The sequence below is a fragment of the Mus musculus genome, chromosome 18 (genome assembly GCF_000001635.26).
Source record: "Mus musculus strain C57BL/6J chromosome 18, GRCm38.p6 C57BL/6J".
NCBI classification, from domain to species: Eukaryota; Metazoa; Chordata; class Mammalia; order Rodentia; family Muridae; genus Mus; species Mus musculus.
In genome coordinates, this window is record NC_000084.6 from 65,425,259 (window position 1) to 65,449,131 (window position 23,873).

At 41.5% G+C, this 23,873-nt stretch overlaps 1 protein-coding gene across 4 annotated transcripts in view; it reads left to right on the forward strand.

The window, feature by feature from the left end:
* The first annotated feature begins 5,680 nt into the window (after window positions 1-5,680).
* Window positions 5,681-23,873, forward strand: part of Malt1 (MALT1 paracaspase) — a 47,950-nt gene continuing 29,757 nt past the window's right edge. For 2 of the 4 annotated variants that reach the window (NM_001365019.1, NM_172833.3), the window contains exons 1-6: window positions 5,732-6,140; window positions 12,564-12,730; window positions 19,574-19,695; window positions 22,295-22,454; window positions 22,921-23,099; window positions 23,664-23,760. In NM_001365019.1, coding sequence (NP_001351948.1) covers window positions 5,914-6,140; window positions 12,564-12,730; window positions 19,574-19,695; window positions 22,295-22,454; window positions 22,921-23,099; window positions 23,664-23,760 — 952 coding nt within the window. In that variant the 5' untranslated portion in view covers window positions 5,732-5,913. Of the gene's footprint in view, window positions 6,141-12,563; window positions 12,731-19,573; window positions 19,696-22,294; window positions 22,455-22,920; window positions 23,100-23,663; window positions 23,761-23,873 lie in introns of those variants that run through there. The other 2 variants (XR_001782363.2, XM_006525941.4) reach the window with 2 other exon arrangements.

A 23,873-nucleotide genomic window follows, 5' to 3' on the forward strand; every position in this document is an offset into this window, starting at 1 on the left:
ACCATCTGTAATGAGATCTGGTGCCTCTTCTGGTGTGTCTGAAGAGAACGATAGTTATATATATTTAAATCTAGGTGCTACTAAAAAGTACCTTGTATAACCCACTGACCCGCTCTAGTCCATAGGTGTGACATATTGTGTTTTGACTCTTTCCTTTGTCCTGGTCTCTGCCCTTTGTCTTGTATGCCTCCAGCTCTTCTGAACCGAGCACAGCTCAACAACTTTCCTGTGGTAATTCGCTTCCTTGTGCCTTTCGTCTTGGTCTTCTCCCTACTCAAGTTCAGAGAGTTGTCTTTGACTAGACCATCTTATAACACTGAGAAACAGAAGGTAACTCGGAAACTTGGCAGCAATGTGAGCAATCCGTGCTCGTTAGTAAATTCTGTAAAGTGGCAAACTTTTCCCTGTGGAGGAAAAAAAAAAGCCAGTTTTGTGTCTGTGAGGCAACACTTGTGTATTTATCACTATTAATCACATCTTTGGAATATCTTCCCTCACTGGATAATGAGTTAAATTGACTCCTTTTGATTCTCTCACTAGATAATGAGTTAAATTGAAATCTTTGTCATATGTTCATTGTGGATTTATTGAGTGTACTGGCTAGCTTTGTGTCAACTTGACACAGGCTGGAGTTATCACAGAGGAAGGGGCTTCAGTTGAGGAAATGCCTCCACGAGATCCAGCTGCAAGGCATTTTCTCAATTAGTGATCAAGGGGGAAAGGCCCCTTGTGGGTGGTGCCATCTCTGGGCTGGTAGTCTTGGTTCTATAAGAAAGCAAGCTGAGCAAGCCAGTGGAAGCAAGCCAGTAAGGAACATCCCTCCATGGCCTCTGCATCAGCTCCTGCTTCCTGACCTGCTTGAGTTCCAGTCCTGCATCCTTTGGTGATGAACAGCAATGTGCAAGTGTAAGCTGAATAAACCCTTTCCTCCCCAACTGCTTCTTGGTCATGATGTTTGTGCAGGAATAGAAACCCTGACTAAGACAGTTGAGGTTCATGAACTCAACTTAAAACAAAACTATCCTCCAACATTATTTGACACAGTGTAGGCACCGGGTGAATATTGGATGGTAATTGAATGGATGAGTTTAGACAAGTATAGTCTTCAGAGTAAATAGACACATTTAGGTCTAGACAGCTTGTTATGAAAGTAGGGTGTTGAACATTGGAGTGGAACACTTAGCTATTATGCCCAAATCACAATCAAAATAAGATAATTCCTTCAGCTCTTTAGGAAACATCAGCCAGAATGGGCTGCAAGGGCTATGGCTGGTGTTGTGTCTGAGTGTGGCCTTCATGGCCTCACCTCAGGGGTGAGTCAGAGAGGTCACAAGATTGTAGACATGGAGTAAGGGATGGAGACAATGAATGCCATGTAACTTTCATTATTTTGATTTTCCTTTACTTTCAGTATATACAGATCCAAAGGCCTGTAGGTATTCTCCCAGACCAAGTAGGACCACTTCAGTTATGAACTATAGCATCTGTCCTTCTTGGTTGACATCTACAGTCAAATCATGTTAAAACAACCAAAAAATCAAAAAACTATGAGTCAGTGTCCACACCCATGAGTCTTATAAGGATTACATCATCAGACTTTTATAGAATGCAACCATGAGGTTCCTGCAAATTGTTTGGATTCACAAAGGCTTTTATCCCTTTCAGCTAATAAGAAAAGGTCCCAAGGATATCTATTATCTGTCTACATGCATGATCTTTCAGGAACATTTCAAAGCCAGTGAGAAGACTCGGTCCATAAAGGCACTGGCTGCCAAACCTGACAACCTGAGTTCAGTCCAAGGAGCCCTCATAGTGGAAGAAGGAAACCGACTCTTGAAAGGTGAAGCGTGTCCTGTACGTGTTTGCTCCTCTGTGAACAGGCGCACATGATGAGTAAAAGGATTTTTAATTAAAGATTTTTAAAAAATTAAAAATCAAAGCTATATCTCCACTCACAAATTTTCTCCTGTCTTTACTTGAATATAATTGTTGATAGAGAAAAAGAAGCTAAGTTATTAAATTGTTCCTAAAATTAACGTGTCAAATTTTTAAAGTAATAAAACAGATATACACCGCACAACACTGTGGTCCACACCTAAGCTGACTAGGTTTGGGTTTTTTTGTTTTTTGTTTTGGTTTGGGGGTTATTTGTTTTGTTTTTATGGGTTTTTTTATTTGGTTATTTCGTCAGCTTAAGAAAAGCTAGGGTCGCCGGGGGCGGTGGCACACACCTGTAGTCCCAGCTACTCAGGAGGCTGAGACAGGAGGATCTCTTGAGTCCAGTTCTGGTCTGTAGTGCGCTATGCTGATCAGGTGTCCGCACTAAGTTTGGCATTAATATGGTGATCTCTCTGGAGCGGGGGGGGGGGGTGGGGGGTGGGGGGGGGAGAACCACCAGGTTGTCTAAGGAGGGGTGAACCGGCCCAGGTAGGAAACGGAGCAGGTCAAAACTCCCGTGTTGAACAGTAGTGGGATCTCGCCTGTGAATAGTAGTAACAGTAGTGAATAGCCACTGCACTCCAGCCTGGGAAACATAGTGAGACACCATCTCTTTTAAGAAAAAAAGAAAGGGCTGGAGAGATGATGGCTCAGCGGTTAAGAGCACCAACTGCTCTTCTGGAGGTCCTGACTTCAAATCCCAGCACCCACATGGTGGCTCACAACCATCTGTAATGAGGTCTGATGCTCCTCTGGTGTGCCTGAAGACAGCTACAGTGTACTTACATATAATAATAAATAATAAAATGTTAAAAAAGAAAAAAGAAAAGCTAAGGTCATCTGAGATGAAGAAATCTCATTTGGGAAAAACTGCTACCGGAATGCCTGTAAGCAAGTCTGAGGGACTTATTCTTGATTGGTGTAGGAGGGACAAGCTCACTGTGGGCAGTGCCGTCGCTGCGCAGCTGTACAAAAATGCAATCTGAGCAAGCCATGGAGGCGAAGCAGTAAGCCACATTCCCTATTTGGTCTCTGCATGGGTTCCTGCCCTGCTTGAGTTCCTACCCTGACTTCCCTCGATGATGGTAAGATGAAATAAACCCTTTCCTCTAAATTGTTTCTGGTAGCGGTGTTCACCACAGCAACAGGAATCAAACCTGTTGGCCCAGGAGTCTTGGTTCACACAACAAAAGTCATCTCATGCTGCATTCCTCAAAAGACATTCCCACCCTTAAGTAATGCTATGCCTACTTCTCCCAATCATTATCTTGATAGGTACCAGTATCTTCCACCTCTTAAGGGCATAGAAATTAAAGCTCGGACAAGTTCAATAACGCGTCCACTTGGATGTCAGTTATAAGTGGCGGCATCAAACTATGAACTCACATTTATGTCCCAGAAGTGAAAATTAGGTGATAGAAATATGAGGATTTTTATTAAGAAGAGAAATAGATCAACCATAAAAATGCAATGCCTATCAAAGTACTGAGTGGAGAGTAGTGGGGAAGGTGACTGAGTAGATTAGGAGGTGGGAGATGTGAGAGGCACAAAGCAGGGGAATGGGAAGGGAGTGGACATGGTACTTAGCTGAGCTATGCTGAGTAAAGATGGGCTGAACCCAGGAAGGACAGCCACAGGGTAAATGGTGTGAGCCAGCGTTCAGGACCCTTTCACATAGAAGCCGCTGCCGCCTACGCCACAGCTAGCACCAGTGGATAAGTCGGTCTGGAAGGGGAAATTAGGCTATCGGATTTAAATTAAAATGTAGAGTGCCAATAGATTAGAAAACTTAGGGCTGGGGATGCAACACAGCTGAAAGAGTGCTTGTCTAGCACATGAGAGGCCTTGGGCTCCATTCCCAGGTCTTCATAGAACTAAGCATGGTGGTGAATGCTTATAATCCCAGCTCTCAGGAGGTGAAGCGGGGAAGAAGTTTAAGGGCAGCCTGGACTACATGAGACTCTATCCCCCAAATACACACACACACACACACAATCTAGAAGGTTTTTAATGTCCATAATGCACACATAGATAATAGGAAATTGTCCAATGATTAAGAAAAACATAAACACTAAAAAAAAAATGGGGAAAGTTTTCCAATTCAGGTTAAATGTGAAATGGGCCTCTGTACTGTGAAGGATAAAATGGTCAGTATCTGGTATGTGCCAGTCATTGAATTGAGTGTTTTAACAGTAACAAATATTTTCATCCTGGCAATAATTCTATATAATATAATCCAGTTCCATTTTAACTGGGGAGGGACAGAAATCAACTTAGTAAAGTCATAAAACCAAACCTAGCAGATCTTTCTGAACCCACACTCATACTTAGTCATTACACCCATGAACTCTGAACTTAAACTGGACTTAAAAAAAAAAAAAACCCTCAGTGATTGGATGTACTAGAACATGGTGAGAATCTGGTCATTCAAAGGACTGCTGCAGAAACCCCTGCTGTCTGATGAAAAAACTAAAGGCAAGATAAACTGGGCAGGAAAGGCTTGTATCGCAGAACTACCTGACTGGCTACAAGTTGTTTGTTCCTGTGCCAAACAAGCCTATAGTTTCCAAAGGGTTAACAGCCTTTGCTATGGATGAGGTGAGGTGAGAGTTTAAGAGTGGGTCCTGTCAAGCTTAGTCTAGATCAGTGGTTCTCAACCTTCCTAATGCTTTAATACAGTTTCTCATGCTGTAGTGACCCCCAACCGTAAATTTCTGTTGCTACTTCATAACTGTAATTTTGCTACTGTTATGAACTGGAATGTAAAATCTGTGGTTTACAATGGTCTTCTTAGTCGACGACTGTGAAAGGGTCATTTGACTACTCCTCCCACCCCCACCCCCTCTCCAGGAGTCATGACCTACAGGTTGAGAACTGTTGGTCTATATAATCCAGGGGAACTGCTTAGAATATGAACATTGTGTGTGACAGTCTGATCTGAGGACACCACACCATTACTGCTAAGATAAAATATCCCCAGGATCTAATTAGTTAAAATACACTAGAAGTATTTGGGTTTTGCTGCTCAGCTATTGTGGAGCCGAGGATGGACCCAGAGCTTTAGGCATGCTAGAACAGAGGCCCACCACCGAACTGCACCGTTGAATCCTCCGATAAGAAAATCGAATCTTTTTAAAAGTCTCGAAAAGATTTCGGTCAATTCCCTTATGAGTATCTGAATCTCTGGCTCCATTACTTCCCTCTGGCAAACCCCTCCACTTGCAGAGGAAGCGTCTGAGGTTGCCCAATGGGCTGAGCTGGTGGCCTCTTGGGGGACTCCGCACACTCGCAAGCCCAAAGGTCTGCTGAGAGCGGACGCGCGTAGGGGCGCCTCCGGGAAGCGCGTGCTACCCTCTCCGGTGTGAGGTAAGCATCCTCCCACGGTCCCGGGAAGCTCCTACGCCGCAGGCTTCCTAACTGTGCCAGTTCCTCCGCCGCTTCCTCCAACACACCCACCCATCCCATCTCTTCCTGCTCCACTGACTCTGAAGCGGCAGGGGACGTGCGGCCTCACGCCCCGCCCATACTATGCCCCGCCCCCAAGGCTAGCATTTCCCCAGTGACCGAGGCAGCGGTCCACAGCCCGAAGTCAAGCCCCGCCCTTGCCTCCCGGCCCGGGTCGCTACAGGTGAAACTGTTTGTTCTGATGAGCTTGCCCCGCCCTATGCCCCGCCCCCGAACTCTTCGCTCCTTGCCAGTGGGGAAGCGCCACCCAAGCCCCGCCCATACACTAGCAGGCAGGACCCGCCCCCGGAGCCCGCCCCTCTTCTCCGCTGGCGCCCCGCGCGGCTTCACAGGGGGAACCTGTTTCGCAGCCCGGGAGCAGTGCTTCTTCCTGTGAGGGCCTCGCCGTGCAGCCACTTCTCCTTCCGCTCCTGCGGCTCCCGGGACGGCGAGAGGCAAGCGGAAGGTGCGCGAACGCCGAGGCCTGAGGTGACCGGCGGGAGCTGGGCAGTCGAGGCCACCGGCGTAGCCATGTCGCTGTGGGGGCAGCCGCTGCAGGCCTCACCTCCCCTGGCCGTGCGGCAGCCCCCTACCGCGTCCTCGGGACCTTCGACCTCCCCTCCAGCCGGCGCAACCCTCAACCGCCTGCCCGAGCCGCTGCTGCGGAGGCTCAGCGAGAGCTTGGACCGCGCTCCGGAGGGCCGGGGCTGGCGGCAGCTGGCCGAGCTGGCGGGCAGTCGGGGACGCCTCCGGCTCAGGTGAGCGGGACCGTCAGGCGGGCGGAGGGGTGTGCTCCGTGGTACGGAGTCGCGTGAGACCGACTTGGGCTCCGGAGTCGGGAAGGGACTGGCCCTAATGGCCCAGTGGCCCCTTCATATCTTCCCGACCCTCCTCCGCCCCTGAAGCTGGAAAGCGATCTCTGCAAGTTCACAGGTTTGTGTTAAGTGTAGGGACGCTTATCTGCAGGGTTGTAATCCAGTGGGGTTTAAAGCAAAAAACAGAGATGTGGACCCAGCCCTCGGTACCCAAAGGGTGGTCTGGAATGACTCCGGTAGGTAAAGAGGTGAAGCGTGCAAGGGTTCCTGGAGGAAGAGACTGGATCTAAACTCATCGTCGTCTACAGTCCCACGAGTTTACCAGTCTTCACTATGAACATTAGACTCTTAAGAAATTAAACGACTTTCCCGGCTGAGAAAAGAGACCACTGACGTGACTTGGGGCCACAGTCAGTGTTTCTTAAAATCTGGGATCTCAAGACTTCTCCCCTCCTGAGAATTATGGAAGACCACAAATAACCTTTGTGTGCCTTCTATATATTTTGCAGGTGTGCACGGATATTCTACTTGAAAGTCAAACTATTAACTCTTAAAATATTTATCTTAAAAGTAATTCTTGCGTGGTAGCAGAAATGATGTCAGGTTTTTTTTTTTTTTCTTCAGAAAAAGTTTGTCCAAAAAACAAATAGAGCATTGGTTAACATTTTTTAAATCTGTTGCTTTGAAGTTTTTGTTTGGTTGGCTGGTTGGTTGGTTGCTTTGGTTTGGTTTTTTGTTTTTGGTTTTTGTTTGTTTGTTTGTTTTTGTTTTTAAACAAGATCTTGCTATGTAGTTTAACCTGTCCACAGATTTCTCTGTCCTCCTGTTTCAGTCTCCCTAATGCTGGGATTTCAAACTGGCATCATATATTGAAGTCTTTTTCTTCTTGGTTTTTGAGACAGGATCTCACTGTATATAGCCTGAGGTGGCCTGAACACTATCATCAACCAGTCTGATCTGGATCTTGTAGCAGTTTTCTTACCTCAGACTGCTGAATGCCTTGTACATCTTTATGGTGCCTTAATTTAATTGCAGAGCTATATTCTTTTCTATATTTGATTCATTCTATTACAGTGTCATAAGTATCAGAACTCTAGAAACTTCTCTTTTAAGAATAAATAGAAAATAGGGTCTTAGTACTATTATGAAAAAATGCTTTACCCTTATAAACAACCTTGAAAGTAGTCTTAGGAACTACACTAGGTGTTCCCTGACAGAACTTTGGACCACTGCTTTGTACCGTTGTCAAGATTTCAGCCTGTCCTTTAACTTCTCTAATTTCTTGTCAAATAACTAAGCTTTGATTTTTACTGTAATTATTTGTATACATCTTTATAAGCTTAGGGACAGAAGTCATTTCTTATTTTGTGCTAAGAACTTCTCTTAGGCAAATACATTTTAAGTAGAGAGAGGAATCCTTTGTTCAAGATTGTATTTGTTGAGTGCTTCTTATTAGCTGGAAGTTCTAATCAACCATTATTTGGGTGCAATCACAGTATATATCTATATGGTGCTGTTTAAAAGCATTATCTACTTTAACATTCCCGACAACTGTGAGCTTCAGAGTTTAGGATTGAGGTGAAGAGTATAATGTTGCTGTAGGATTATTGCTCAAGTAAAAAAGGCTCATGTTGCCTGACTTTTAAAAAAATCAGAAAATGACAACTAAGCTGGACACATACCTATAATCCTAGCACTTGGGAGGTAGAGGCAGGAGGATCAAGGAGTTCAAGACCAGCGTCAGGTACACGAGACTCTGTCTCGGAGAAGAAGTCAGATAAACAGTGAACTAGCAAAGCTGAGCAGACAAAGGACATGAGTTCTGTACTGGGAAAAATACCTTGGGCTTTGGGTTTTACAAAGTAGGTCCAAAGTATCATTCAAGCTCCATAAATTTCTCAACTTCTAGACTTTCATAATACAAGAAATCGTTTCCTTTGTGGGTAGATCTGCAGAGTATTCCAGTGTTAATTGTAAAGCCAGTTATGGAAGGCCCTAGACTTCCTGGAGAGAGCCTAGATGGTGATGAAGACTAAAAGTCAATATACCAAGCCCTGCCTAAAAGAAGCATGACTACTAGACTACAAACGGTTTGGGTACTTAGTGCTGGGTATTAAGTTTCTCTTCTTAAGCCTTCAGTACCATTTTGCTAAGTAAACTGTAGTGTTAACTGTTTTGGGGGGAGGAACTTAGAGAAAAGTTTGAAGCCACTTTAGGAGGAGTAGTATGGAAAGAAGGCCAGTTACTTATTGTTCATTTTTAGAATCTTAGAATTCAAGGTAGAGAGTCTGATACAGTGTTTTATTTAGTTTATATAAAACTATGTTTAGTTTCATGAGTCTTCCAAGATGGTGTTAGATAGCTCTGTGTGGGTTAATTGGGGGTGGGAGGAGTGGAGAATCTGGAAGTACTAAACTCATATCAATTGAGATTAGAAGAATCAGTTGCCATTAAAAGTTAGTACTGAAAGCCAGGCATGGTGGTGCACACTAATCCCAGCATTCAGGAAACAGAGGTAGGCAGATCAATGTGAATTCTCTGCCAGCCAGTGCTACATAAGACGCTGTCACAAAAACAATAACAGAAGTTAGCACTGAAAACCTGGGGCTGGAGTATATGAGCCAAAGGGATATGCAGGGTCAGCTGGTGATTGTTATTATTATGTCTAGTATTGTTTGAAAAGTTCAAATGACTTCATACTAATGAAAGGAAGGCATCTGATGGTAGACGGTCATAAAGGCCTTCTCCTCTGATTGCAGTGTGAGCGTCTGCTTGAGGGTGTGTAACAAGTCAGGGGAGAATGTGAATTACTTTTCTAAGTCGTTGAATTCACAGCCCTAATCTCAAAATTTTGCCCTTTGTGTTTATTTTTCTCTTTCTTTTTTTATCGGCTTGAGACCAGGTCTTACTTTCATAGACCAGGCTAGCCTCAAAGTTATCATGATCCTCCCCCCTCTGCGTTTTGAGTGCCACCATGCTCAGCCTCTTGCCACATTTTTTCCCTCGGCCTTTACATCTTTCTTTAAATTACATGAGAATTTAATAATACAAATCATAGTAAGAGTCCATTCTGCATTGTCCTCAGAGATTAGGAATATTGAAAATGTTTTTACAGTTGATTAATGATGTGATTATTGGTGAGATTATTGATGATTCAGATTGAATCGTTGCATGTACTCTAGTTTCCAATAACTACTGACCCTGATTCTGTTCAAACTGATCTAATATCAGGTACTTTAAATACAGGATTTCTATTGCCCTAGCTAACCTGGATCTTGTTATCTAGACAGAGCTAGCAGTGAACACAAAAGAGATCTTCCTCTGCCCTTAGGTGCAGAAATTAAAGGCATGTTCCACGCTGTTTGGATAAAATTGGATGCTGCCTTCTTCCAGTTTAGACATACTCTTAGTGTGCCAACATATGTTAATTGGTGGTGAGTGGAACGGCTAAACTACAAGGATTGGCAGAACTTTCAGAAAGCTTAAAGTATCTAAATCCTCTAAGCAGAGCGCTTGAGAGTGGGGCTGTGAAACATGAACCGAGGGGAAACCATCTGTTGCTGCTTGTCTGCAGTGTAGAAGATGCTCTTTAGTTGCAGAAGTCCTACCCTCCAGCAGATGATGATAAAAATGGAAACATATTAAAAAGATGAATGAGAGTGTCTCCCATTATCTGTCTCATCAGTCTGAATTTTGAAGTGTGCAAGAATTCATGCTTTTATTTCTAAGTGCTTTTCTACCTAATCTCCTAATACTATCCTTCATTCAGGATTTTGAATACAGTCAAGCTCATTACAATGAGAAATATCTGCTTTTCCCAGATATATGTATGTAGGTGGCTATTGCCCTCTCCTCAAGTGATTAATAGGCATCTTAAATGTCACATGTCCTATACTTAATAGGTACTCTCCTGTAAACCTCTTTCCCTTATTTTTCTGTATCTAAGTAAATCACTACATCTCTCCAGTTGTTCAGACCAGAAAATCCAGTTGTCCCTGATTTTACTTGTATACATATCAGTTTTGTCAGTAATTCCTGATTGCTCTATGTCCAATATATATTTAGAATATGGCAACCACTGCCATACAAGGTTAAGGTTAAGCCTACATATCTCACCCAATTCCTTCTATTAGTTTCTTGATTTCTCTCTCCTTCCCTTCCCGTTCCAACCTGTCCTAAACACAACAGTAACAGCGCTTCTTTCTGAATATTAATCCACAAGTTGGGACTGTAGCTCAGTTGATAGAGTGCTTGCCTGGTGTGCATGGGTTCCATCCCCAGCACCACATAAACCACTTACAGTAGCAAATGCCTGTGTCTGGCATTTGGAAGGTAGAGGCAGGAGAATTAGAAGTTAAAGGTCCTGTCCATAGGGACTGTGAGACACACCTGGGATATATAAACCCTGTCTCAGAGAAAAGCTAAGTGAGGTGTGATAAGTACAACGTGTAATCTAGCACTGGGGAGACTGAGGCACAAAACATTTTAAACCAGAAGCCTCCTGAACCTAAAACAGTAAAATAAAAAAACCTCAAATAAGGCTTGTTCCTCTACTTAAAACCCTCCAATTGCTTTTCTGTCTGAAGTGAAAAAACATCCTCTGGAGCTAGAGTTACAGGTGATTGTGAGCTATGGAATATGGGTGCTAGGAACTAAACTTAGATCTCTAGAGGGGTGCTGAGTTCTCTTTACCATTTTACCATTGAGCCATTTCTCTAGCACCTAAAAATAATTTTTAAAAGCAAAGTTCACCTGTTTTCATAATAAAGAAATTCTTTAAATTCCAAATTCAAGTTTATAGAAACCACATCAAAGGACACTCTTATAAAAACATTACTAAAAAATAAAAGATAAAAGTTGGGTATGTAAACACATCACCTTAGCCCAAAGCCAGTGAGTGCCCATGCATAAAACCAGTAAAACAAAATGGTACAAAATCCTGCTCTCATCTTTATACCTTGTTTGGAACAGAAGTATTTGACTTTAATTTGATCTTTGCACCTTGTTAGGAAGGAAAACTGGCTACTAAGCTTTTTCTCTATATGAATTGAGACATCCCTTGGTTATATCTGATGAGATGGCCTATTCATTTCATGTATCAGTCAGTGCCTGGTAAACTTCTGAATCCTAAAATGTATATTTTGTATAGTGCACTCAAGTATTGATGAATCTCATATTCATTTGAAAACTTAGTAACTTATTTCTAATCTGTGGTCTTTGACAAGGGCTTCTTCTGCCTTTTTCAGTTGCTGACTTTATAACATTGAGATTCCTACTCAGTGTCTTTCTGAGATATCATATTTTATGTTCTTAATATTTCATCTCTGTTCATACAATTTTGGCCTTATGAGATGAGGGACTTATTCTTTTCAGACAGCAGCATCTGGCCTACTAATTAGTGCCTTCATTTTGGGCCATATTCTACTTCATCTTTAAAGAAAAAGTTAACGGAATTGTAATTCTGTTACCTGGACGTATATCATGCTTAAGATTCTGAAAGTGTATCAGAAATGCTCTCTAAAATAATCAAGGGAGGTTGAATCCAATAGTGATTATCATCTATAGCTTTGCAAACCTTTTGTGCCTTGATTGTGACAGCGACTCTTAACTGTAGAGTCTGTGATACACAAATAAAAATACTTTCTTTGTTTTAAAAAAAATGGTTGGGCAGTGGTGGTGCACACCTTTAATCCCAGCACTTAGGAGGCAGAGGCAGGTGGATCTCTGAAATCCAGACCAGCCTGGTCTACAGAGAGAATTCTAAGGACAGCCAGGGTTACACACACACAAAAAAAAAAAAAAAAAAAAAAAACCCTGTCACCAAACAACAAAAACTAGAAGAGGAAGAGGAAGAAGGAGGAGAAGAGAGGGGGAAGGAGAGAGGGAGAGGAGGGGAGGGAAAAAGAGAGGGAAAATCACCTGGTGTGGTGATTTAGCACTCAGCACTTGGGAGAAAGAGACAGATAGCTCTCTGAATTCAAAGTCAGCCTGGTGTATATTTTGAGTTCCAGGCCAACTAGAGCTCCATAGTAAGACCCGGTCTCTAAATAAATAATAGGAAAGAAGGAAAGAGTAAAGCAAATTTCTGGCCTTTTTCTCACTTTTAATTGAAGGATAAAAGTTTGATCTGTATCAAGATTCAATTTTTCTCCCATCCTTCAGACTTAATAATTATAGGAGCTAAAGAGGTGAAGAGATCAGAGAAGGGAAAGGAATGTTGGAGGAGGGAGCAGAGGAGGGAAGGGCCCTAGCTTTCATAATGTAATTAGTTTCCTACCAACCAAGGTTGTTTTTTTCTATACAGCACCTACAATGAATGGTGCAGCTACATATTAGACATATCATGAATGAAATCTGTTGTTTCAGTGGCCTGGACCTGGAACAGTGTTCTCTTAAAGTATTGGAGCCAGAGGGAAGCCCAAGTTTGTGTTTATTGAAACTAATGGGTGAAAAAGGATGTACAGTCACAGAACTGAGCGACTTCCTACAGGCTTTGGAGCACACTGAGGTTCTTCCGCTTCTCAACCCCCCAGGTAGGTCACCCCCTGCCCCCCATTCAGGACTCTTCTTCAGAAATTCATGGAGTCAAATTTAGAGAAGAATACCTTTTTTTTTTTTTTTGGTTTTTCAGGACAGGGTTTCTCTGTGTAGCCCTGGCTGTCCTGGAACTCACTCTGTAGACCAGGCTGGCCTTGAACTCAGAAATCCGCCTGCCTCTGCCTCCCAAGTGCTGGGATTAAAGGCATGCACCACCACGCCCGTCTAAGAATACCTTTTTTGACCAGATAAATTGTGTTCAGTATTTTTGGAAAATATAAGTACATAGAAGAGCGTCATTCCCCTTTCCCCCATGTTGAGACATCAAAAGTGTTGGATTGTAGTTCAAGAAGCAAGCTATACAAAACATTTTTAAGCAATTTTTTAAAAAATTTGAGTGTGACCCACATATATGATATTAGGGAATTAAGCCATAATATTGTAGTACACAAGATGCCTATATTCTAGGAAAATGTATGCTAAAGTATTTACATGTTAGGTTTCTGTGACACACACTGAAATAGTATAGCCCAAAACACTACGTACATTTTTGTGTATGTGTATATAAGGATGAGGTAAAGTGAGGTCAGATGTTCACTATTTTTTATCACTGTAATACTTTTGAAATGATAGCTATATGAATTTATCTTACTACACCTGTATTGAGTGAGGCTTTTCACATAAAAGGTCATGTGAAGAGAAGAGAACAAGGAGCTAGAAAGATAGCAGCCCACCAGTTAAGAGCACTTGCTGTTCTTCCATAGGACTGGAGCAAGGTTCCCTGTACCCACGTCAGGCAACTCAAAATTGCTTGTAACCCCAGCTCCAGGGGATCCAATGTCTTCTTTGGACCTCTGACATCACCTACACTCACCTGCTTATATACAGAAACACAAACACACAAATAAAAATAAAATGCAAAATTAAAAACAAACAGGAAACAGGCTGGAGAAATGGATATTTAAAAATTAGAAAACAGTCTATTCTCCAGATAGCTGCTGGTGGACTTGATCAGCTACAGTAACATCACGAGAGGAAGGACATGACATCAGAGTTGTTTTGATTGCGCCAGGTATAGTAGTCGATGTCTGTATTCCCAGGAAGATCAAGAGTTCAAGGCCAGCCTGACCTACATAGTGAGATCCTGTTTGAGATAAACAAACATTGCCTGGTGGCAGCCGCAGTGCAAACCTCCTTTCCAGCATTCCATATGGCCATATGTCCCCATTAGGAGTGAAGAATCTAGTCACATCTAGAAGGGCTGAAAACTATGGACTTGATGTGTGGTCTCTGTTTTACATCATTTTGGTGTACCAATGTTTCTTTATATATCCAAATTGGTTATGACTTTTTAAGTTATTTGTGTGTACTATTATGTTTATGTGTATGCACCTGCATGAGTGTACATTCATCACATGTATGCAGAGATGCTGGCAGAGGGCAGAGGAGCCCTGGAACTGGAGTTACAGGTAGTTATAAACCATCCACTGGTGAGTTATGGGAACTCAACGTACATCTTCGGTGAAAACACTCGAAAATCTTAACCACTGAGCCATCTCTCCAGCCCTATGATTATATGTTTAATATGAGAAATTAGGGACATAAGATATAGTAGTAAATGGCCAATTACACCTATGAGAAACCCAAACTCAAATTGATGTCTTGAAGGTAATATATTACTTCTACCTGAAACACCCAGAAGTAGATAAGGCTTCCTGAGAAGTAGAGAAGAGCTGTAAGTTTAATGTTTTTCCTCGTCTTTCTTGATACTGACTTCCTTCTACGACTGACACTCACCTAGCCTAGAATGTCTGCTGGATGTTCTTAGTCTCATTTATCATCGTCCCAGAATTCTAAGCAAAAAGCAGGTTTATTCTAGTTAACTAGTTTTGTTCACTTGCTTGTCACTAATACTGTCACTGTAGCCAAGGACATGGAATGTGCTGATATGCCTGGCTTAAAGCTAAGAATGGAATTAGGCTGAGTCAGCTTTCCATGAACCCCATGGATCACCAAACAAAAACAGACTGGTTGGATAAGAAAAAGAGCCGACAGACCCTGGAGATGTAAGCAGACTTGACCACAAATACAAAGGGTCCTAGATTATGAGGGAGGAAGCATGGACCCAGCTGTTCTCTGTTTACCATATACCTTTACATACCTTATTTGGAGAGTAGTGTATTGAGTTGTTCGGCTTCCTCAGCCAGAGCCTGTTGGCTAGGAACAATGGCATGCTAATGCAGATGCCCCACGTATAATTGGTCATTTCTCAACAATGAATGTCCTAAAGTGTAAGGACTGAACTTCACCAGCTTAATGCACTACACCATCTACTAAGTTCTCATGCTTAGTGAATGGGGAATCCTCTGCCTCACAGATTACAGGAGTCACAGCTCATGCTGTAATCCCAGCAATTAAGGAAGCTGAAGTCAGAGCATCGCCATGAGTTAGCCAGGGCTACATGAGTGCATCCTGACAAGCTTTAGTTACAGAGTAATACTGTCTCACACAAACAAAAAATAATTATAGAAAATATTTTTATGTTTTGGTTAACTGTATTTTTTAGGTTCTTTGTTTGGTTTTGGTTTTGGTTTTGGTTTTCTGAGACAGGCTTTCTCCATATAGCCCTGGCTGTCCTGGAACTCGCTCTGTAGACCAGGCTGGCCTCGAACTCAAAAATCCACCTGCCTCTGCCTCCCAAGTGCTGGGATTACAGGCATGCGCCACCACTGCCCAGCAACTTTTATGTTTTAATAACAAATCCGAGAATAAAACTGTCTTAGGAAAAATGTAAGCTCTAACAAAAATTAGTTTAATTTGTGACTTTGCTCAGAATTTTTCATTAAATACTTTTTTTATTCTGTTATCTTCATGGTCTCAGGCATATGAATTCATAGATGAACAAGGCAATTATTTTTTTCCCATTAAAAGGTCTTTGTTCAGTAGAACAGACAAATATCAAATCTAGAACAACTTTTAAAAAAACAACTATAAGCCAGGCATAGTGGAGCACACTTTTAATCCCAGAATTTCGGAGGCAGAGTCAGGCAGATCTCTGAGTTTGAAGTCAGCTTGGTCTATGTAGTAAGTTTCAGGACAGTTAGTGGGACCCTGTCTTGAAAAGAAAGTGTGTGTGTGTGTGTGTGTGTGTGTGTATGTATGTCTGTGTGTATGTGTCTGTGTGTGTGTATGTGTGTGTATATGTGTGTGTGTAAGTTTATCTGATCTCCAGTTTTCCATTTTAGTACTTTACATTCTTTTTTGCATGTTTTTCAGGTTTTTATGAGACAGGGCTTCTCTGTATATATAATCACCTTGGCTGTCCTGAAACTCATATAGACCAGGCAGGCCTCAAACTCACAGAAATCCACCTGCCTCTGCCTCCTGAGTGCTGGGATTAAAGGAGTGCACCACCACGCCCGGTTTAGTGCATTGCATTCTTTTTTTTTTTTTTTTTTTTTATAAGATTTACTTATTTTGCTGGGCGTGGTGGCACACACCTTTAATTCCAGCATTTGGGAGGCAGAGGCAGGTGGATTTCTGAGTTCGAGGCCAGCCTGGTCTACAGAGTAAGTCCCAGGACAGTCAGGGCTACACAGAGAAACCCTGTCTCGAAAACCAAAAAAAAAAAAAAAAAAAAGATTTACTTATTTTACGTAAATACACAGTTGCTCTTTTCAGACACACTAGAAGAGGTCATCAGATCCCATTACAGATGGTTGTGAGCCACCATGTGGTTGCTGGGAATTGAACTCAGGACCTCTGGAAGAGCAGTCAGTGCACTTAACCACTGAGCCATCTCTCCAGCCCAGTACAGTGCATTCATAAATTTTAATGAAGATGCAAAGCATGCTAGTATTTTCTCTATTTTGTACTTATGCCATTTTACACGAAGCATTATTTCTTATTCCATAGAAAGCTTTATGTTTGTTTTTTCTGATAGTCCTTGCAGAAAGGTGTGGTTAGGGCAAGATGTATTCTGTAGATAATGCTATGAGCGTCTTATCAGACCTTTCAGATCCAAATGCAAGAAGGGGAAACTAGATTAATTTTGACTAAAGGAAGAATTTAGTCTGATTTTGCCATATTTTGCTCCACTTGTTATGGACCTGTAACCAGAGACTCTCTTAAGAAATAACTGTAGCATAGCGATCCCTGACTTTTGGGAAGCTAACTTAGATTTCTGTTTATTTGTTCTGAAAGCTAAAAGTAGCTACAGCAGAGCTGGGAGTCACTTCTAGTGACCACTAGCATGAAGCTGAAGGTAAGTGCAGACTCTCTCTGAAATGTGTGCTTCTAAGTTCCTGCACCTAATACAGTTTTTAACGAAGCTCCCAGGAATGGGCTCACCCTACTTCTGCTAGCTGTCTCATTGGGCTTTGCCACAGCACAGGGCTTGACTGCTTGGCTCGAGATCTGTCTTCCTTGAATTATTTGTTAAACTGCTTCTAGATGTGCCTGGTGTTCATCACAAGTGCATACATGTATAAATACACCTGTGCATGTACCATACACACATGCATCATGGTTATATACACATACATAATAATAAACAGATTTTTCTTTAACATTTTCCATGAATCTACTTTGACATCCCCCCCACCCCGCTTAACTCCTCAGATCCCCTTTCCACCCCACCCACCCAACTTTGTTTCCTCTCTGACAGCAAGCAACAAAATAAAAAGCAAAACTTGGGCTGGAGAGGTGGTTCAGTGGTTAAGAGCACTGACTGCTCTTTGGAAGGTCCTAAGTTCAAATCGCAGCGACCACATGGTGGCTCACAACCATCTGATGCCCTCTTCTGGAGTGTCTGAAGACAGCTACAGTGTATACTTACATATAATAAATAAATAAATCTTAAAAAAAACAAAAACAAAAAACTCAACCAGTAAGAAAAGAAAACAAATAAAATGAACACATACATACAACCTGGCCAACTACTGGACATGGGGGCCTGCCCTGGACTGTGGTTGATATATTTATTCAGCTCCATTGTAGAAAACTGATTTTCCCTTTGTTTTGCTGGCTGGCATCAATTACAAACAGCTTCTTGACTATTTTGACTAAAGGAAGAACTTTAGTCTGATTTTGCCATATTTTGTTCCAGTTATTATAGAACTGTAACTAGAGATAACTCTTTAGAGATTACTGTCCCTGGACCTTTTAGGGATGGAGCTCTATGCTGGCCTTGCACATGCTGTTACAGTGTCTTTCAATTCATATGTGCACAGCCCTTCTGTTTCTGGAAGACACTGTTTCCTTGGAGCCATCCCCTGTCTCTGGCTCTTATCAGTCTTACCACCTCCTCTTTTGTATAGATCCCTGGGCCTTTGGGGGAAGGGCTTTATGGAGATGCCTCATTTAAGACAGAGTGCTTGCTGCAGAATCCCATAGCCAAACATTAGGGTGAGCTCGGGGAGTCCTGGAGAGGAGGAGGAGGAGGAGGAAGGATAGAGGAACCAAGGGCACCAGGGACATCACAAGAACCCTGCCCACAGAACCAATTGACCCGGACTTATGGGGGCTCACAGAGATCAGGGAACCTGTGAGGGTCTGTCTTAAGTCTCTGCACAAATGCTATGGCTTGGTATTCTTGTGGGACTCCTAATAGTGGAACCAGGGGCTGGCTCTGACTCTTTTGCCTGCTTGCGAGACCCTTCTTTTCCTACTGTGTTACCTCATCCAACCTTGATGTGATGGTATGTGCCTGGTCTTATTGTAGCTTGTTATGCCATGTTCCATTGATGTCCCTGGAAGGCTTGCTCTTTTCTGAAAGGAGGCAGGGGCTGGGAAAGCAAGAGTCTGGGAGAGAGGGAAAAAAGAGGAGGTAGAGACTGGGAGAGGGACGGGAAAGGAAACTGTAGTAGGGATGTAATATATGAGAGAAGAATTAAAAAAAAAAACAAACAAACTGAATGCTCTAAAGTCTCTCTGCACATTGTCCACTTGTGGGTCTCTGTTATTTCTATCTACTACAAGAAACAGCTTCTCTGATGAGGGTTGAACAATATTCTGATCTGTGAGTATAGCAATATGTCATTAGGGGTCATTTTATTACTATGTTCTTTTTGCAGAATAATAGTATTCCCCCTTGGCCCATGACTTGTCCAGTCTCAGGTTCTTGGTCATTTTAGCGATGTCAGCAATGGGTTCCATCTCATGGAGTAGGCCTTAACCTTAATCAGAAGTGTTTGGTTGATCCCGTGACGTTGTGCTGCAGTTGCACCATCAGACAGGTCACTGTTGGAGGTTACATGGTTTGTAGCTGGGAGGTGTTGATAACTGCCTTTCTCAATTGGTAGTGTGCAGGCTCCATGAACACTAGTGAGTAGGGGGGAAGCTTCTAGTCAGTCACCAGCTCAGTTTCTCAGGTCTTTAGTTCATGTCTAGTTGAAAAAAACAACAACTAGCCTGTGCACTACTTAGGCATCTAACTCAGCTGAAGTGCTGGCCATATGAGTGTTTATGACCAGGTATCTGTGTGCGTTGGCATTGAGAACTGTAATATGATGTCTGCCTGGCAGGTGTCTTAAAAGGTGCATCCTGCTCTCAGAATGTTAGCATGTAGGGGGAAAAGTATTTCTCAAAATTGGAGACACATGGCAAATGATTTTCCTTCCCAACCATGGAGATGTAGAGTATATCAGTCTTTTGCAGTTAAGTTTTTTCTTGCTTTACAAAGTTTCCAGCTGAAGATACATACTGACAGAGAAGAAATAAATTATGATAAAGATGAATATGAAAACTGTTTCAAAAATATTTGTTGTTTTCTACAAACCCTCTTTTGTAACTCACCTTTATTTATTTATTTATTTATTTATTTACTTATTTATTTATAGGATTAAAGATCACTGTAAACCCAGAATCCAAGGCAGTGTTGGCTGGACAGTTTGTAAAACTGTGCTGCCGGGCAACTGGACATCCTTTTGTACAATATCAATGGTTCAAAATGAATAAAGAGGTAATTTTTAAATGTCTTTTAATTCTACTTAGGTTGGTTAGTTAGCTGGTTAGTTGGCTGGTTGGTTGGTTGGTTGGTTGGTTAGTTAGTTAGCTGGTTGGTTGGTTGGTTGGTTGGCTGGCTGGTTCGCTGGTCATTTTTGTGAGTTTAGAGCTAGGAAGAATATGAGCAGCATGGTAACAGGATATGAAGAACCAGCAGAGTTTTTAAACAAAGAACTTTTGTTTCTCCGAGACAGGGATTCTCGTAGCCCTGGGGGTCCTAGAACTCATTCTGTAGACCAGGCTAGCTTCAAACTCACAGAGACCAGCCTATCTCTGCTCCTGAGTGCTGGGATTAAAAGTGTGTATCACCACTGCCTAGATTAAACAAATGATTCATGTTTGGGGTGAGGGGTTGTTTGTTTTTACATAAAAGCTTGTTGCTTGAAGAAGGCAGAGATCTGCAAAACAACCAGGTTATCTATTGCCTGGGCTGCTAAAAAATACCTGTCGTGTGATCTCAGTGAGTTAATGAAGGTGAATCACAGGGCACACTTCAGCGTGTGTTTTGAGGATTGGTTAGCCAGACTGAAAAATCAGATGAAGAGCATGAGGAAGCAGGAAACAAAATGAAGGAGGACTTCCTACTTTTCCACTTGAGTATGTTGGCCGTGTTTACTCTGTGGGTTTTTTATTTGTTTTGTTTGAGAAGACTGGAGAGTCTATGTCTAGGAGGAAAAATAAGAGTGTGACTTTAGATCATGCTTATCCATGCAAGGGAATCACACTTCAGTTTGGATATCTAGAGAGACAGCAATGAGAGTGTACAGTGAAAGAAATTAAAAGATGGAACAGTCAAAAGAGTTAGAAGAATTAAAAACAAAGTATTTCAGGAAAAAAGGGATGACCCACTTCTTCAGTGCTGCTAAGGAGTCAAAGACAAAAGTGTTGGCTAATTTGTGATAGGAGGGATTTGGTAAAGGGAAGAAACATGGTAAAACCAAGCAGAAAATGCAGGAACAATTTCATAGATGGGTTATTGAGAAGGAAAAACTCTTAGATTCTGATCTTGGACCCTACAAATAGTAGGTAAAATGGATTAGTAGGGACTGGAGAAGTGACTCAGCAGTTAAGAGCACTTTCTGAGGACCTAGATACGGTTTTTATCACTAACATGGCAGATGCAGGAGATCTGACAGCCACTTTTGGCCTCTGTGGGTGCTGCAGGCATACGGTGTTCATACACATATACAGGCAAGCACATATATAGTGACATAAATAAAATATATCTTAAAAATTTAAAAGATGGGGTCTAGGTATAGTTGTGCATGCCTTTAATCCCAGCTCTCCAGAAACAGAAGCAGGTAGATCTCTGAGTTCAAAGCCACCCTGGTCTACATCGTGAATTCCAGGAAAACCAGGGCTATGTAGAAAGACCCTGTCTCAAAAACAAAAACAAAAACAAGGGTCTGCAACTCAGCAGGAAGGGCTCTCGCTGACAAGCCTGGTGATCCGAACTGCATCCGTGAGACTCACATGACAAAAGAGAGAAGTGATTCCCAAATGTTTGTCTATGACCATCACACATGCATCATGGTACATGGCATGTGTGCATCCTGACACACATACATACAATAAATAAAATACAATAAAAAGAAACACAAAAAGTTTTTAAACTATTCATATGCATGGCAGTTTGCTAAATTAATTAAGTTAGAGGCTTATATATCTAACTTATGAGAAATCAAGTGTGTTTCTTCATAAAAGATGAGCAGATCACACACCCCTTTAATGTTAGTACTTGGGAGGCAGAGTTCAAGGCTGGCCAGGGCTGTACTGTAAGACCCTGTCTCAAAAAAAAAAAAAAAACAAAACAAAAACCAATATACTCAAAAAAGAAAAGGTATTCTAGAAGAGCAAGGGTAGACTAGGGAAGTCTCACAATGTTTGTTCGTTGTGGATAGATTTACTCTAATCTGAGAGTAGCATGAAGAGAACACAAACTAACCATTACTTCAAGTTCTGACCAAAATGAAAAAAACCTTACTTTGGCCATTCCTTCCTATCACGTCTATGCTTTCCATGAAGCCAAACACGTCAGAGAAGCTGGATATAGTTTGAGTTAAGCAGCCTCTCTTAAGTATTTTATAGATGGGAAAGTGAAGTCCCAAGATAAAACAGTTTATCCATATAGTCATAGTTAATTTGGCCAGAAAGGAAAATAATAGCTAGTTTGTTTTCTTCATTGTATTGTAGTGGGTTTTTTTATGCTTCTTATAAAAGTTGCAGTTGTATAAATAAGTGTACTATTTTAATGATGGATTTCTACTTGTGAGCACCTCCAAACCTGGGGAGCAGTTAACCTCTCTGATGAATGGATTTGCTAACGACTGTGGATTTATTTCAGTCCACAAAATCTTACTTTTTACTTTGTAACTAGCAAACATTTTAGAATTTGAAGAAAAAAGAAACATAGGTTTCAAAGGTCTGTAATCAGTTCATAGATTTCACACAGCATGTATTGTAAGCTGGATTTTTTTGATGAAATCTTCACGCATACCCTCTTATTGATCTTTTGATGAAATCTTCACGCATACCCTCTTATTGATCTTTTGCAGATCCCATATGGAAATTCATCAGAACTTGTTTTTAACACAGTGCATGTAAAAGATGCAGGCTTTTATGTCTGCCGGGTTAACAACAGTTCCACTTTTGAATTTAGCCAGTGGTCACAGCTGGATGTGTGTGATGTGGCAGAAGTAACAGACAGCTTCCAGGGTGAGTGACAAGTGACGGTGTATGTTTGTTTGTTTAAATGTTTATTAAAAATAACTCCAGAGTGTAAATGTCATGCACGAGTCATTAAGAGATGACTCCACGTGGTCTGATTGTCGTTCTCTACATGTCTGTTCCTGAAGATGACGTGGGCCCTTCTCATTCTTGTGCCTGATGCTCAGCTTGAACCTGCTAATGTCTGTGGCTTAGTTTCTCCCCTTACTTCCATATTCTTGAGTATACCCACCTGTTATCTCAGTATTTTGAAACTGTTTTTGTTCACCACAGTATTCTTTTTGTCTTTAGAATGTCTTTTAACACTTGTGGGAGTTTCATGAAAAATTACTTTAAGTATGGTTTTAAAGACTGTAAAAACTAAAGGATAGACTTAGACATATCTCTGTTTAAATGATAGGGGATTTTTTGTTTTAAGTTTAACCCAGAGATTTTATTTGTCTTTTAATTTAAGGAAGTATGGATGGCATCTCAGAATCCAGGTTGCAAATCTGTGTTGAACCAAGGTCCCAAAGGCTGGTGCCAGGCAGCATGTTGTTGTTACAGTGTGTTGCTATTGGAAGTCCTATGCCTCACTACCAGTGGTTTAAAGATGAATCACCATTAACACATGAGACAAAAAAGCACTACACGGTAGGCAATTGATTTGGGGGGTGTTAATTTATAAAATAAATGGTACAATTAAGATGTAAAAGAACCTCTTAAATTCATACTCTTTGGAATGTTTTTAGTACTCTTAGTTCAAGTTCTTTATGTTTCAGTATTAATTAGTTTCTTGTATTTACAACAGAACAGGATTTCAGCCCAGGCTTCAATATAAAATGTCAAATATTGCCAGGCAGTGGTGGTATACGCCTTTAATTCCAGCACTTGGGAAGTAGAGGCAGGTGGATTTCTGAGTTCAAGGCCAGCCTGGTCTACAGAGTGAGTTCCAGGACAGCCAGGGCTTCACAGAGAAACCCTACCTCGATAAACAACAAAAAATGTCAAATTTTACTGTGCCAAACTTTATACTGTTAGAATAATTTTATCAGTTGCTTACTAATATTTAGCTTAATGAATGATGATGATTTAAGGATGTATAATTTTTTTGAACTGCTGTATTTGAGAAATTTTTTAAATACAATGATTTTTTTACCTTAAGCAATTTATAAATTAGTGTTGAAGAGAAAAATGTATGTTCTGTTATTGATACAGGTTCCATATGTGGATATAGAACATGAAGGAACCTACTGGTGTCATGTATATAATGACCGAGACAGTCAAGATAGCAAGAAGGCAGAAGTCACCATAGGTAAGCCGTAGTATCACAGCGTAAGATATAAGCTGCATACACTGGAGGGGGTGAGCAAAGAAACCCTAAACATCACATATAAGGAGTTACATTGTTTTATCTGAGAATTTTAG